The sequence below is a fragment of the Pangasianodon hypophthalmus genome, chromosome 5 (genome assembly GCF_027358585.1).
Source record: "Pangasianodon hypophthalmus isolate fPanHyp1 chromosome 5, fPanHyp1.pri, whole genome shotgun sequence".
NCBI lineage: Eukaryota > Metazoa > Chordata > Actinopteri > Siluriformes > Pangasiidae > Pangasianodon > Pangasianodon hypophthalmus.
In genome coordinates, this window is record NC_069714.1 from 15561216 (window position 1) to 15577526 (window position 16311).

General features: G+C 37.7%; 1 protein-coding gene across 5 annotated transcripts in view; it reads right to left on the bottom strand.

Moving 5' to 3' along the window:
• The window catches only part of myo1b (myosin IB), a 58449-nt gene that overhangs the window by 35229 nt on the left and 6909 nt on the right, over positions 1-16311 (bottom strand). For all 5 annotated transcript variants that reach the window (XM_053234558.1, XM_053234556.1, XM_053234555.1 and 2 more), the window contains exons 2-3: positions 15065-15207; positions 11392-11507 (exon numbers count right to left, since the gene is read on the bottom strand). In XM_053234558.1, coding sequence (XP_053090533.1) covers positions 11392-11507; positions 15065-15199 — 251 coding nt within the window. In that variant the 5' untranslated portion in view covers positions 15200-15207. The remainder of the gene's footprint in view (positions 1-11391; positions 11508-15064; positions 15208-16311) is intronic.

The window sequence follows — 16311 nt, forward strand, 5'->3', positions numbered from 1 at the left end:
ACACACAGGTGCAATCAGCCAGGTGGCAGTAAACCTTTCAGCTGTTTCCTACCAAAACATGAAGCTGTTCCAAAATATTTGTTTATGGGGACAGCGTGCAATGTGTCTAATTTGTATAAGCAAACCTTGCAAAGCTCTGATGTGGCTTCATGTAGCAAACAGCCACATTATTTAATTACTTCAAATAAGACCATACAAAATAACAGGTTTTCCAACAATCCATAAGTTTAAGTCATTTTGCAGTTTCTATCTATTTTCCTGGCCAACATACAGGTTGCCTTATTTCCAGGCAAAATGTAGATATATCTAAGCTGATAAGTTTTACACTATTGGCTCTAGAGAATATGCTGTTAGTTCGAGTGCAAACTTAAAAACAATTTCAGTACCTAAGACACACTTGAGGAAAGCCCCTAGCTCCAACAAACACACATCTATCCTGCACACACATATAGGAGATCAGGAAGAGGAAAGCATGAACAAGGCTTTTTTTAGCCTCTACACACTGGATGGCTAAAGTATTTCCCCTGTCTACTCTGAGTCTGCTTTCCTGACTAAGGCAGGAGTTGGAAAGCTGCAAACTGGGTGATCTGGGTATGTGGAGTTGGCCAGCTGACCCTGAATCAGAGCTCCACACGAAGTGATTCTTAATGACACGCAGTACAATATCATGCACTTGAGTGATGGCTGGCCACATACACCATCCAAATTAAAGGCGTAGAAGTGTGTCGGCTTGGGATAGGAGTTTTTACTAAGGCAACACTAAAAAGCTGGTCAGCCTACTCTGTCTGGTGCAAAGCATGCATCAGTGTCTAAAAAAAGTCCTGATTTGTATTACAAGACAAGATTAGAAAAATAGATTTAATAGAAAGTTGCAAAAGTTTAATTACATTCACAAAGAATATGGCACCCGCAAACGCCAAAAATCCACTCGTTTAGGCTGTGTGGGTAAGGATGGAGAAGGCAAAAGGAAGCACTAAGGAACACTCTGTCTTTCAGTCTAACAATAGAGACTCTTTTCTAACCATAACACACCACTCAAGTATACAGAGTGTCTCTGGGGCCCAAAGGGACAATCCTTTGTGTGTTCTAGTGCCCTGATGCCCCACAGTGAGAACATCCTTTCTGAAATTCTATTAGGTTTTAAAGCAGACCAGATTGCCTTAGAGATGTGAAATGAGAAAAATCACTAAATGAAAAAGCAGATACCCCACACACACACACACAGGTTCATAGAGAAAAATGACATAAATAGTACATCACTTGACATCTCTCTGGGGGAGGCATGACCTAAATGTAACCTGGTTTGGATCTAGCTTACTGGCACCAGACCTGGTGACCAGTCTCTGCTAGACTACAGTTGGAGCTATTGTAGCTCATGCTGAGGGGCTGCAATAAGGCAGAAGCAAAGAAGCAAAGCTTGTTTATTCATCCCCCCCCCGGCAGGAAGTGAGGGAGTGGAGTAGGTCACCAGACTGGGACAGGGTCACCACTGCCTTTGCTTTGCAAGAAATAAACAATATCAGGGGTACTTTAAAATTAAAAATAAAATGTTGTTACTAAAATGCATTTGGGCATGGCTGAGAAGGACTAACTAATGTAGTAGAGACACAACCAAACACACAAATATGTTGCCAGAAAGGTTTAACATCTCTAATTGACTTAGTGGCAATGCTTTTCTGAAGAACTGAGTTAAGTCAGTACTGAAACCCTGAGAAACCAGGAAAGTCAACGGACAGGAATGTAAGCAATGGAAAAAACCCCACACAGACTAAGGTCATGTTCAAGACATACAAGCATGTGAACTCTGCAATCGTAAATCCAAACATGGGTGTTAAAATATGATCAGTAAACTGAGGTTTGTTGCTATGCCTGCAAATTTATACAATGTTTATATAAAACAAATTTATTACTTATATGGAGATATAAAATTGATTGCATTTTAGTAAATAGCAATGCCTGAGGGAAATACATGAATAAATGTAAAAAAGGTAAAATAAAGGGCGGAGGCATGTATACCAAGCATTGACCCAGGCAATTTTTTGTGTGTGATTTGTGTTGGCATATGAGTGCATCTTCTTGTTCAGTTTACACAGCTAATATGAGCTAATATTCCTACAACTCTTGCAGTGAAGAGAGCGTACTTATCAATGGCTTTCTGAGCCTTTCCCTAACCGCTTCTCCTGGGACTTACAACACATGTGGCGACCAGGCCAGTGTTGCTCTAGCTATTGTTGCCATCCAGCCTATTTAGATCAAGCTATAAACTGGCTGATATGGGGACAACAATTTGTTTTGTATTTCATGTGCAGGAGAAGTGAACGGTGGGTGGCCATTATTTGATAAAGAGAGATGCCGCCCCCATTATCTAGCTGGCTGAAAGTACAATCTGCCAACGCACAAGGTCCAGAGATCACCTCTCATTCGCCTGCTGATTGCTGAAATGACACACTACTTCACAAGTTAACAACTACTGGAACAGCTATTTGACATTTTTATCAAACAATTGCAATTCAGGGAATGCAGAAAGAGTGAGACTTTTTCTTACCCAGGTGGCTTACAAAATAATTTCAGTGGATTAAACAGACTGTCAGAGCATTAAAGCGAAGCAGAAATGTCAAAGTGGCTTGTGCTTGCAGCCATTTACAGGAAGAAGCTAGCCAATAAAACCCTGTTGGATCAAGAGATTCTGGGAAAGCAAACAACTATACCAATTGTGTAAACAAACAGATGATGGAACGAGTACAGTTCCTTATTGCCTCAGTTGCCTTATTGCTTCCTTTTAGCTTTCACAGGCAACAGAACACCACTACATGACACTGTAGCCGAGTCCAATTTATCAGATCAGGTGCATAAGAGGTGCTGGTCCAAGATCAGTGCAGTTTAAAACTTTGACCTTTACCCAGTAGGCAGCAGTACAATCTAAGCTAATAACTGTTTGCTGATCAGTGCATAGATTGTAGCATGGTGACAGATAATGTAATTGTAACCATTTTTCCACTACTATGCAAGAATGAAGGTAGAGAAAAGACAAGAAAAGACACACCAGAACATACATGGAACAACATGAAATACTGTTTTTTTTTTCCATTAGAAGATACCACAGTGACTTGGTTTCAATTAAACATTTTTTACTGTAAATTAAGAAAGGGGGTTGGTCAGGCCATCTATGGCTCTGGTATAAGGGTTTGGGCCTGGTCTAGTGCTAGAGAGGCAGACATCTTGTCTGGCCTACACTTTCTATGAAGCTTGTCTGTGTAACACATGCATGTGAGATGTGGCAGTCAGGAACCAAGTCAAATACAAAGTTCTCTCATGCGCGCGCACACACACACACACACACACACACACACACACACACACTTCCTCTCAAAGTCTTCCAGGACTTCTCTCTGACCCTATAATTAAAGACCAAGCCTTTAACTTACTTTGAATATTGCGCATGTACAGTAACCTATTTTCTTTAAAAGAACAGAGCCAGTATCCACCAACGCTGCATGCTACTTTAGTGCTATATGAGTAATGGGGGATACTCCCTTTGGTATGTGGGTGTAGCATTCAGATAGAAGGAGCTCCTTGGACCCCTTCGGTATAGATTTAGCTTATAAACGTAATCAAACTGCTTAAATATTAGGCACTTTATTCAAATGTGTACAAAAATACTTTGACTATTTATTGAAGCCATAGAGCTTTTACATTTCTGATCTTTGTACTCACAGGAGATATCTTTATTAAAATTGTCATTAGATTCAAGTTTACATTACAGGCCTACTTGTTTTTGAGTTATTAATCCCATAAACCCTTAAATATGAGCAGTCACTCATATAAGGAACTCAATAATGAACACAATCACATTGCTAATAGTAGATTGCGATTTCCACCACTGTAACAAAATAAATAAAAAAAAAAAATGAGGACCCCTGGCTACATATCACAGACTCCACTTTGAGAACCACTGGTGTAAAAGATCAGTGTAAACCATGATCTGTATGTCTCTAGGAGATGATTCACACACATGCACCTCCCTTTGCAAAGTTTTTAAAAACTATAATTTACCAACTTACAAGGCTTCCATTAAGGAAGGGCTTAACAGAAACAACCATCAGTCATGTGCAGAAAGCTTCTTTGCAAATTTTGCATCTAACCATAATCCCTTCAAATCTAATTTAACTAGTCATTTGCTTGTCACATACAGTAGCTGTACACTACATACTGTATATGATGTATGTGAAATAACCAAACAAAGAAAAAACTAAAAAAAAAAATTTAAAAAAAAAACCTCTCAATTTCTATACTGAATTGTTTAACCTGGAATGAATGACAAGCGCCCTGCATGGCCTGGTTGAATATGGAACACACATAGAGAGGAGGAGGTACAGTACAGCCACCCATAGTCTAAAAATCCCCAGGTGTTCAGAGCTTATTTTTCCTTAGACAGAAGGGCATGTGCAGCCAGCTATGCCGCCCATGGCTCAAAGAGACTAAACGTCTAGATGGGAGGCAGAAACAGTTTCATGCCTGACTTCAAGGTTCTGCCTTTGATCTGCTGTTGGATGAACACTGTAACTCACCAAAACAGAAACATGTCTTCCACTGATGTGTCAACTTGAAAATAGTGAAATGTTCATGTTAATGGTGGATATAAACTGGCTATGCTAACTGCATTCCATTTCATTTTATGCATTTTTCATTTTATGTTGTTTATATTGGCAAGTAAAGCTAGTAATACAGAGTTTCTACACTGCAAACTAATACACACAATCTAACAAAGGTTAGATCTACAGAAAGGATGATGCAAGAGTTTCAGGAAAAAGACCCAGGTTAAGAGAGATTTCTATCCCCCAAGGCTGCCATTTATGTTGGACTGGCTGGTCCACCAGAAGGGTGTGTTCTCCCCATACACAAAGCCCCAGTGATGCTTGATATCGGTGTACGGGGAGAGAGAGAGAGAGAGGGGCTGAGAGTGCGCCCGGGTCCCATTACCTTGTTACAAACACAGTAATATAATACTGCCCCAGAGACCTGCCCCTATCCAGCGCAATCTGGGCATGTCGTTCAAGGAATACCAACCACCTGCACCACAACCTCCAGCGAGGCAGGCCTCAATTTCTGCATATCTGCATATCATAACTCTCTCTCCGACTCTCTCATTCTAATGTTCACGCTTGGTGGATTTAACTGATAAAAAATTAATGTAAATGTTTAATAACTGTGAAAGCCTGTTTTGGGGCAAAATGACATCATGGATATGGACATACTGGCCACAGTTAACGCTCTTCTGTGAGCAGACACAATTGGTCCTAATAGCCCAGGAGGCCAGCTGCACAGTTTTTATGTATTCTCTATAGGCCCGGCTTTATTGGGTAGCAGGTGTGCACAGGCCCCTAAGACACTGCTAAGCCCCGGTGGGACAAAAAGGGAGGTTCATGATTGCAGATGAGCATTAGGAATGAGACACAGATTCACAATCTGTCTGCTCAGACAGCACCAGTCTAATTCATTTGTAAGAGATAAAATAAGTACTAAATAAGAGATAAAATAAGAGATAAAATATAGAATTCACTGCAAATTGTAAGTACAGGGATACCAGCACTGCAAAGATGATAGATAGATAACTGACAGCAGAAAAATGGTAATAGAAAATAACAGAAAAGGCATAACAGAACAAAAATTTCCTGGAATCTGAATGTCCATCAGCTAAAAGTTTTTGTGAACTGTTTCACATTAGGACAGCATGGTAAAAAGAAAAATGAAAATGGATATTGTTAACTGAAATAATTATCTGTGATTATGCTTTGGGGTGGCCACGAGCGTTACAGATTAACACTGCACATGCCTGCACCTTATTTAAAATAGTCATACTTTTTCTGCCACCAATCTTTGTATCCCTTATATCATATTTTTATATTTTTCCTTTCCTACCTATATAGAAGTAAATTCTGATTTATGTAAATTCTATTTTATGTCATGGACAGCTGGGAAAAAAAAACATTTCACTGTACATCGTTCTGTGTATGGTTGTGTATGTGACCAATAAAATCTGAATTTGAATAACCGACTATATGCCTGGTCATAGCCAGTGGGTTTCTGTTTGACTCTAATCTTACATTATGTATTATTCACTTTCACTGATTATCATTATATATTGTTGGCTGTCACCTTAACAGAACTGCTACATTTACGAGCCATCTGCACCAACTGTGTGTTAGTGCTAGGTATACCTTTAGTGATTGTGGCTAAATTACATTATTGTGTGGAAATACAAAACATGGTTAGTAATAGATTATTTCTACTAGCCTCTGATTGAGACTAGTGATTCAAACATAATGGTAGAAGAATTTGTTTCTGCAGATGAACACACTGATCACATGTTTGCAGATGTGTTCTGCATTCAGTGACATTCCTCTGACATTTATATGGAAACAAATGACTGTAAATTCTAACTGTCAACATTGACATCATCTTGCTGATACTCATGTAAAGTTAATGCTATGATAAACATCTAATGATGAATGATGTGTCCAGTACCAGTATACCATGCATCAATACATTTAGGTGCTGCATCACACATTCACGTCTGAGTATATACATGCTGATACAACCAACAGCTTCATTTTCCTACCTATAACACTGTGGTTAAGGAGAATTAATAATAGCTGTAACTAAGTTTTGGTAAACACTGTGCCAAGTTGGCTCCAGCTGAGTGGCTTTCTAATTTTTCTTTCTTGGGGTCACACTTTCCCAATCTCAGACTTTAAACTTTACAATTTCATTCACATAGAAATTCATTGTTCCAAAATACTTTGGCACAGCAGAAAAACTGTTATGTTATATTTCCAGGTCCTATTGTAACCTATACAAGATTTTATGCCCGAAAACAGTTTAAACGATGAGGTGCTGTGTTCAGTAAACTAAAAAGCTCAACATGCCCAACACGTGACATCACGCAAACATCCTCAGGTGGGAGGTAATTACTCACTATATTTACACACCAGTTTCACTGTCAGGACATTCCTGACTAAATTGAACAAGGAAAAGTCTAGACTAAAAGTTAAAATGAGGATTTTCAGATACCTTTACTATGAGGTAAAGCATGCCAAGTAGGATATTCACCATTGACAGTTCTGGCTGCTTCACCAATGAGTGAGAAAGTATGCAAACGTATTCACACTCAGCTGAAATTACCTCGCCACACCAGCTTGGCCACAGAAACCCAGAGTCAGCAATGCAGTGTGTCTCTTCCCAGACCATTCAGGATGAGCAGCATAGACTGAGGGCTTTGGAAATGCAAACACTGTGGCAAGTTCAACAGCCATGGGTTCCAAAATGACATCTCTAATTGTTCATTCTAGGTCATTAAATAAAATTAGAATGACACCCAAAGTTACGACCAAATTTTGGTGGCTAAGAAAAAGTAGAAGCGAAACAATCACCGAAATAAATATATATTCAACATTATCAACAAGGTACCTCTCATGATTCAAGGTCAATATTTTCTAATATTTTCAGAGCTAATAAAATAAATTAATATAAAACACCAAGCTGCAGAATTAGGTCATTGAAAAGTTCAGTATGAACAATAATATGCAGCTGGAACATAAGGCAGCACAGATCCTACATAGTGGCCAAGGCTTAAAAGCAAATACATTAATAATAGGCACTAATAACTACTGTCTAGGCATGCTGTAAGTGGATTTTTGTACATGATTAAAGGAGGTTTATGACAGTGCCATCATGTAATAAAGCCACCTTTGGGTGTCACCAGGAAAAACATACCACTGTACTCCCTTCATTACATAAACGCTTGTAAAAAATTAGGAGTGTTATCACTACTGTATCCTCCCATGCTTTCTCAGTGAGCCTGTGCTTACAGAAACATTGCAGCTCCTCAGGCATGTTGCTATGTGACATTATGTGACTATATGTGACTTTAAATACCCCAGAGATATACCTGTACAACAAGGGTGGTGCTATAACAGCAGCTCAACACAGATCTTAAACTAACACAGGTGTAATTTAAGAGAAGAACACTTTTACAAAATGATCAGCTTAATTTTGTGTCTGTATCAGTATTTTCTATTTACTACTCCCCATTTACAGTAAGTTACTAACAAGACCTGGAAATATATTGATTTTCTATTGTTAATGCATTGGATCTAATGTTCAATAAATAAGGTGACTGGCCTCTCTTAGCCCCATTATGAACGTGACTTGTCTCACCTTGCCCCAGTAAAGAGAGGTAGATTGTATGGCATTTATTAACTGTGGACTTTCTTTTGGTGATGGCTATAATGAGGACATAAAGCAGAACAAATCAGAGACCAATAAGGGACATTTCAAAGATAACAGTTAATATCAGCTGAGATTACATATAAGACTTCCCCCAGATAAATCTAATATAAATGTATTTAAAAGTAAATGTAACCCATACAAAATGCATCATGTCACCACGGGCAGATTCTTGGAACACTTGGTCCTCAGTGCTTGTATGAGCAGAGATTTCGCTAAGCCAGGTAAATGTTTATCTGTCATTTAATCTGTTTTACTTCATGGGTGACCTTTGCAAGCAGCAGTGTGGCAAAATAAACAGATCACTGTGGTAGAGCACGGAAAGTCCAGTTAAATCCCCAATAGCTGAATAAATCTCAAAGATTTCTTCACTTTACATAGCTAAAGTCATACTAATATCACCTCTTACTTCCTGTTTACATATTCTCACATTCTCTCCTAATGCCCTTTGTGGAGCATGAAGGTACTATACAGCCAAAAAGCATCTTGAGACAAACAAGTTTACAGGATGTGACACCCATTCTTTCACTCATTCTTCAAGATTTTTTAAGCTTTCAGTGATGCATTTTTCTTGGCACACAACTGAAAAGGTTTTTTTTTTTTAAACAGTTTACCCAAGGGAAAAACATGGTCTTAACACAGTAATGCTGGAATCGCGGGCAGTCATGTTGACAGTTTATTATCACTACATTTCCTTTATATGTATATTTCCTGTACATATCATTTCCTGTACATATCCTTTACAGATATAGGAGAGGTTATTGGAAAAGTGCGGGATGATTAACACTGTATTTAAGAAAAATTCACAGCTAGGTTGCCTGATTGGAGGATTCAGATCAGATCAACTGTATGAATCATTTTGCATGATCTAATAAGAGGACCTCATGTACCAGTCCAGGCCTCTTATGTACTACAAGGGCATGTGCTCTCACACCAAGAGGACACCAAGGATCTACTAGAGCTATATACAAATAGTAGATTCATGCATTGAATGTGGTAATCTTATATCTAATAAAGTTTTGATTAGTAGCAGTTGTTTCTCTTTGGTGAACAAATGATCAAATGTTAACAGACTAAACAGCCTTTATATTTGCTAATATTACTAACACTAGTAATACTAGTAACTCGCACAATTGATTATTATTGGTTTCAATCCAGACTGACATCTTCCAGCAAAGATGTCAGAAGAAGAGCGAGTTCTTAAGGCTGGATTATGCTTTGTCACATGTGCTTCTGAGAACCAGCCAAAAGCCTGTAACGTTTATCAGTACAGTTGGAAATTTCCAGTTTATCCATCAAACAAAGAGGTGGGGTGATAAACAAGTAATAGTCGAGCACAAACAGACTTCAGGATTTGCTAGAATTTCATGATGAGATCAGTGACTAAAACTAATACAACCGTCAACATGACAGTGTGTTGCCTGGACTGAGCCCATATAGCTTCTTTGCTTACACTCTGTGATTGCTGATGGTATCCTGATTATGAGGTGTTGACTATAAATACAGCTCAGGTTTTCATCAGCAAACAGAAAAACCCATATGCAAAAAGAAGAATGAGGTCAGGCAAATATACTTGAGAAGGTTCAATGGCACCTCAGTCAAATAGCTAAGAAACCTATTCAGATTTACAAGTATGGTTGTGTATCACTTATGGCTATTACACTGATCCTGGATTTTGCAATTATCAATTTACAATTCAAAATTGTAAACAACATTTTAAAAACACCCAAAAAGAATACAAAACATGATAGAAACTACATGTAAACGAATTTAGGTACATGTAATCATTACATTATCAGCAGCGCAGCAAAGAAGCTGGTTATGGCCTATTTACAGCCTTTGCAACTTTTGGTTAAATTTCCATCTAAGAGATCTGCTTCTCAAGCATGATGGCTGAAGCAGCTGTTTTGGATCAGCTCCAGACTTGGCAATGGATCACAAAAGGGGTGAACATCTGCCCTGACTTTAGTCTAATGTGGGGGTTAAGACTGGAACAAATAAGGAAGATATGGATAGAGGATGAGTGAGAAACTCTGCACGCCAAAATCAATGTTGAATATAAATGGGAAAATATAAACATGGAATGGATTGAAATTCCTAGTGTTCTTCTAGAAGGAAGCTTAAGGTGAATACTGAGAATACTGTGAATCCTATTAAGAAATACAGAACACAGTAAACCCATGTATCTGTTAAAGAACTGAATGAGTGAGACAGCAGCTGAGGTGTTGGTAAAGGCAGAAATCCTGCTGGGTTTATTGTGTGGGATTTTCTTGGCACTGTGCCACTGGTCTTTCTCAGGGCTTGTGCGTGTCTGCTGATTTCTATAGAAAGCAGAGGCTAATTGAACAAAGCAAGCTGCTTTGTTTTGACTCTGACAGTCAGAGAGAGACAGATGGCCATTAGCTGGAGTGTGGCAGAAGAGGACATTCCATCCCCCACCTACAACTGCAGCAGGTCTCAGAGGTCACAGGAAGCAGGAAGAGGTTTGTAGTTTAACCATATAAGGTTATTTATCATATATCATATCATATCATTGTCTGAAGAACAAAAATGTTTAGATGAAGTGTAATAAAATTTGCAGATTAAGAGAACCTGTAAGTGATTTTGTGTAAAACATTCACAAAAGCCATTGTGTTTTATGAAGCAATTTGCATGCTGAGTACTGAACAGCACAAATGAATACAATCTTTGAGTACTTTTGCTCATGTTTTCTGCTAATCAACACTGTTGGTCTTGAAAATATTGCTTGTATTAGACAAAAATATTTTCCAGTGAAGGTACTTTTCCTTGTTGCTGACATGGTATATCAAGGTACATCGTTTGTATATTTAGTATATATTTTCACCTGGAAAAATAAATATAGAAAAAAAGTAAATTAAGGTACACAATTAGACCATGACTTAAATTTTTATTGTTATTGCTAATTAAAGGTATACCATGCACACGTTCCCAGGTGCAAGATACATACTAAAGGCACAAAAGATGTACCCTTTATGGTACCACCCCCGCAAAAAGAAAAAGTATAGTTTGGTACTTTTATTTCTGAGGGTGTATTAAGACCCTACGCAATATGAATAGGTCGAACAAAAAGAAGGCTGGACTTACATGTGAGGGCTGAGCTCATAGAAGTTCCTGTTGCGGTACTCTTCCACCTTGTCTGCTGAGTAGATTGGCAGGGACTTGTAGGGGTTCATAGAAATCACCACACTACCAATATATGTCTGCAAAAAAGAAAGTAAAGTGTTAGACAGAGGTAAGAATGTAAACACACAGAAATTCTTATCAGGATGTTTTCCTTTTGTGTGCAATCTGTAAAAAGTGTACACCATCAAACGTGCACAATAATACGTCTGGAAGTAATTCCAGTTGAAGCAGGAGATATGTCAGATCCTGGCTAGATTACGTTAACTATAGAAGCTAAAGTACTTTATATCCTCACATACAAGTTACAAGGCTATATAAACAAGCTATATACAAGCCACAGACATGTGGGCCCAAGACCCTACTAAAAACACTCAAACATCCGAGAGGCTGTTGCACTGGGGTCAGAGGAACTCTGCATCTGTTGGCATTTTTCATCTGGGAATTCTTGGTGTATTGTCCAGGCATGCAGGGACCCAAAAGCATAAGCACATGAAAACACAATGAAAAAATGTGTGGAATCCTAGGAAGCATCTGCTAAAACACTTTGAACTTTATTTTATTTTTTGTCTTTTCATGTCCCTCCCAACTGCATTTTCCAATATTTCCTTTTATATCAAACCTGTGATTTTAAAAGCAAAGAGGGTGGACATGTTTATATGGTTAGAGACTTGAGATGGCAGTCTGATTCTTCCAGGACTCGCTTACCTTCTATTATAATGGGTGTTGCATAATCCACTCAGCTGGAGAGTCAGGCCTCCACCATAGCAACACAAGCCATAACCTCATTTGAAATGGGCAGCATAATGATATCTTTACATATAGCAAACAGAACTAAATGGAAGGTGTTTTATCTATAAATATAAACAGCACACAGTGCATAACTGACACAATTTATGTGTAAGATACCTCACATAACTACATGCCTATTCTTATATACAAGTGAAAGAAACACACCTAAAAATGTCTCTTTCAACTTCCCAAAATGATTCGGTACAACCTCTCACTTCTCTGAGAGTTTTAGATCATAGTTACAATAGCATGAAATGAGGCAACATAAAACTCAAGGTCATCTGGACAAGAGATAGATAACGAGGAGCATGAACATGAACAAATCAGCTCTAACCTGATAATAATGTGGCATTATCAGACTGGTTAATCATTAAAAATAAAAGAAGAGCAGAAATTCCAAGAAAAACTGAGCCAGTCAATGCTTCCATGCACTGATCTAGTGAAATCTAACTTTTGAACATAATTCTTATTTCAACACTGTAACAGCCATCAGACATCCTTATCTTTAGCTACAATACTTGACTAAAGTCTGAAGTTCAAGATAATCTTCTGATAGACTTTGTACTTAGTGAATATTATAACCAACTAAAACTGATACTGTATCTATTGTAACAGTCAGCTGGATAGATTTATATCTCTGTGAAAAGTTAGGGTCGTTAAAGATAAACTGATATAAGGCGATCATCATATCATTTTAGGATCAAAGCTCTAGGGGGTATAAAATAATGCATAATTTAAATGATGCAAGTCAGCTATCAAGTGCAAGGCTGTGGCCAGGCTGTGCTAAAAGTTGTATGTGGCTGGACATAATGAACCATGCCCTGCTTTCAAAATGACATATTAAAGTTTTTATTACCTGAGAACATGTTAAATTTATGCTTTCCAACACTGGCTCTACTAAATTTTTATAGCTATAAAGGCTACTACACAAAATCTAAAACCAACTATCCTCTAAGACAGCAATTCTTAATGATCTCCTTCTATTTGAATAGACACCATCTTTAACTTCATTACCAAAAATCCATGTCAGTCTGTAAGGCTCAGTAAGAAGCCTAAATACCAGAATGCTCTAGATCAGTGGTTGTCAACTAGTGGACTAGTGGAAAGTCCTGATGCAGACTTTCAGTAAATCAAACCGAACATGTATTTTAGATTTTACATTTACATACATAATTGTGGATAATTGTTGATTAGATTTTTTTTTTATTCATTTACCTTCTATGGTCTGATTAATGAAATGACAAAGGTCGAGAATGAAAATAGAATGCTAAAAAGATAACTGGAAAGATAAGGATGAGTTTATTCTCCGCTTCAAGTTAGTGAGTCTGTGGCACTAGTCAAAATTGGTAAACTAAAGTATCACAAATTGGTGTGTGTTATTTATAGCCATAAAGGTTTAAGAATTAAAAAGCACCTGTTGTCGCTATTCAGTCATGTTAGTTGCTTATCCGGACCTTTCTAAGCAAGGAATTTTATGTATCTGGACCTTCACAAATTTGAGTCAAATAGTTCTGATCTAGAGGATCTGTTTCATTTAAGGCACCAACTACATTTCAGGCCAATCTAATTCACTGACTAATCTGGTGTGTGGTCTCTTCTGTGAGTCTCTGCTTCTAAGACATGGTCTAAATGGGTGGTTGTGGCTCAGTGGTTAAGGAATTGGGCTCAGACAATCAGAACATCATGAGTTAATATCCCAGCACCACAAAGCTGCCACTGTCGGGCCCTTGAGCAAGGCCTCAACTGCTCAGCTGTATGTCTCAACTAAAAGTTACTTTAGATAAAAGTGTCAGGCAAATGAGGTAATCATAAAAGAATGGCACATATTGAGGAAAATGACAGACCAATGAAAGAATGTTCATTTATGACTTCTTCCTTTTCACATTCCTATTCCTTAAACACACTGACACATAGTGAACGGGATGTGAGCTAAACTTAGAGGAACTGATATGATGTGGTATGAGAATGTGGGAGCAGCCTTACCTAGTGGACTATATGCCAATATATGTCCAATGGAAATCCTTATAAAAGCCAAATAAAAAGCCAAAGCCTTCTAAAAAGCCAAAAAGTAAAGGAAACATGTGGTAGACTTGCATTGTGACACAAGACAGTGACACAAGATAAAACACAAACATGAATAAACAAATGAAAATGTTTACCCTTGAATAATTAAATATAATGAAAATTTGAACAGTATTTGAATCATGAAGTTTGCTCCATAATGGATTTGTTTTGCGCAAGGGTAATGTTCAGTCATGGTTTAAAACATATTCAAAACAGACAGCAGCAACAAAAAATTAAGAGCTTGCCATATGGTATATCGCTTTTGTTGACTTAGTTCTCCCTAGTGACTATATATACACAGACAGGTGACAAATAAAAGGAAAAAACAACAAATATACATGTCTTCTCTGCCTTCATGTTGGTTTTCATCCATGATGTTGTCCTTGCAAATTTCTGATGTCAACAAGTGACACATATTGAAATACAGGAAAAGAAAAACAGTGGAATCTGATTTTACTGTCAAACCAAGCTGCATGCCCAGAAATTATATTTTAATATGTCTTAAAATCACATTAAAAATGTGGCTTGAACCTGACTGAATAAAGACTAACTTTACTTTCTTTTACCCATCATTTTACCCAAATCAGATTTGAGTCTGAACACTGCCTTAGACTGCAATACAACACTTGAGGTGTAACTTACACTTTAGCATTTAAATATGCTGTTGAAAAATAATCAATTCATCTCGTAAGAGCTTAAAACTTCACAAGCAAAGAGCATTCATAATACTGATGCTTACGGTTAAAGATTACCAATTTGTAGAACTTTTGGGAGAACTTACATAGATCTCATTGTGCTCAAAGCGCTTCTGTAGGTTCCTGATGAAGGTTTCCTCTGACAGCGGCTCAAGCAGGACCATGTCGCCCACCCCTATCATGTTGTCAAGAAGTGATGTCTTTACCTCCATTTTGGACATTCTCCCCCCTGTGGAAATGCAGAGACATACATACATACAGCTGACTTGAGTTACAGCACTCACACCATTTTCAGTGCATTGAAGTGTGTTCCACATACAGTTTTAATCCTAGAGAAATTAACCTAGATATGCATGATTTCTAAACATGGTCACTTCCAAAAAAAAAAAAAAAAAAAAAACACCCACACAACATATTTGCACAGCAGTAGTTTTGGGCCACAAAGGCCATTATACTCAAGAGGTCTGTTTAACCCAGAACACTACAGACTTCAGAAACTCCACTGGGAATTATGTAATAGAAAAACAACACAGTCCTTTTTCTTGATCCCTGCTCACTGGACATTTATGGTTTAAACTCCTAAAATGAATCCACATTCCTACTTAACAGAGGGGTCAACTTTAGTTTTACAGAAAATGTTAATCAAAGGCTGTGTCCCACCTCCACCAGAATTCACCAGTAATTTTTTACCGTAAACCTCTTCCTGTCACATTTGACATAACTGGATGTTGGACAGAGGACTGAACACAAAGACATGGTTGGGAAGGGAACATTTAACCCTTCTTTACCGGGCCACATATCCTACTGTAGTTTAAAAAAAAACGTAAAAGATGACTGAGTCCATTCACAGCCTTATTTCTGGATTTATTCAAGATGCTAAATTGCTTGAAATATTCCAGATTTAAATTGCTCACATTGAGTGACAAGCTAATCTCTTGCTATATGACTCTGTTGGTCTACTCTTTAATCAGGAGATTTTAAATTAAATTTTTTTGCATCAAGGACCTCTTTATCTGCAGAAGAATCTATATGCCCATTGGTACAGATCTATTTTATGAACATAATCCAACTATTTAAACATTAATCTCATTATTTGTACAATGACTCATTTATGTGTACTATACTATATATGGGGCCACAGAGAATTTTATTCCTAAACTTTCCACTCACAGAGCATTTTTTTTTTAAAATTGAAGTTGTCATTAGATTCAAGTTGACTATTTGTTGGCCTATTTGCTCTTGAGTTATTGAGGTTTGCATTTAATGTATTCAACCTACATGACCAGTCACATATGTGAATAACTATAAGAACTCAATAATAAATATAATTACC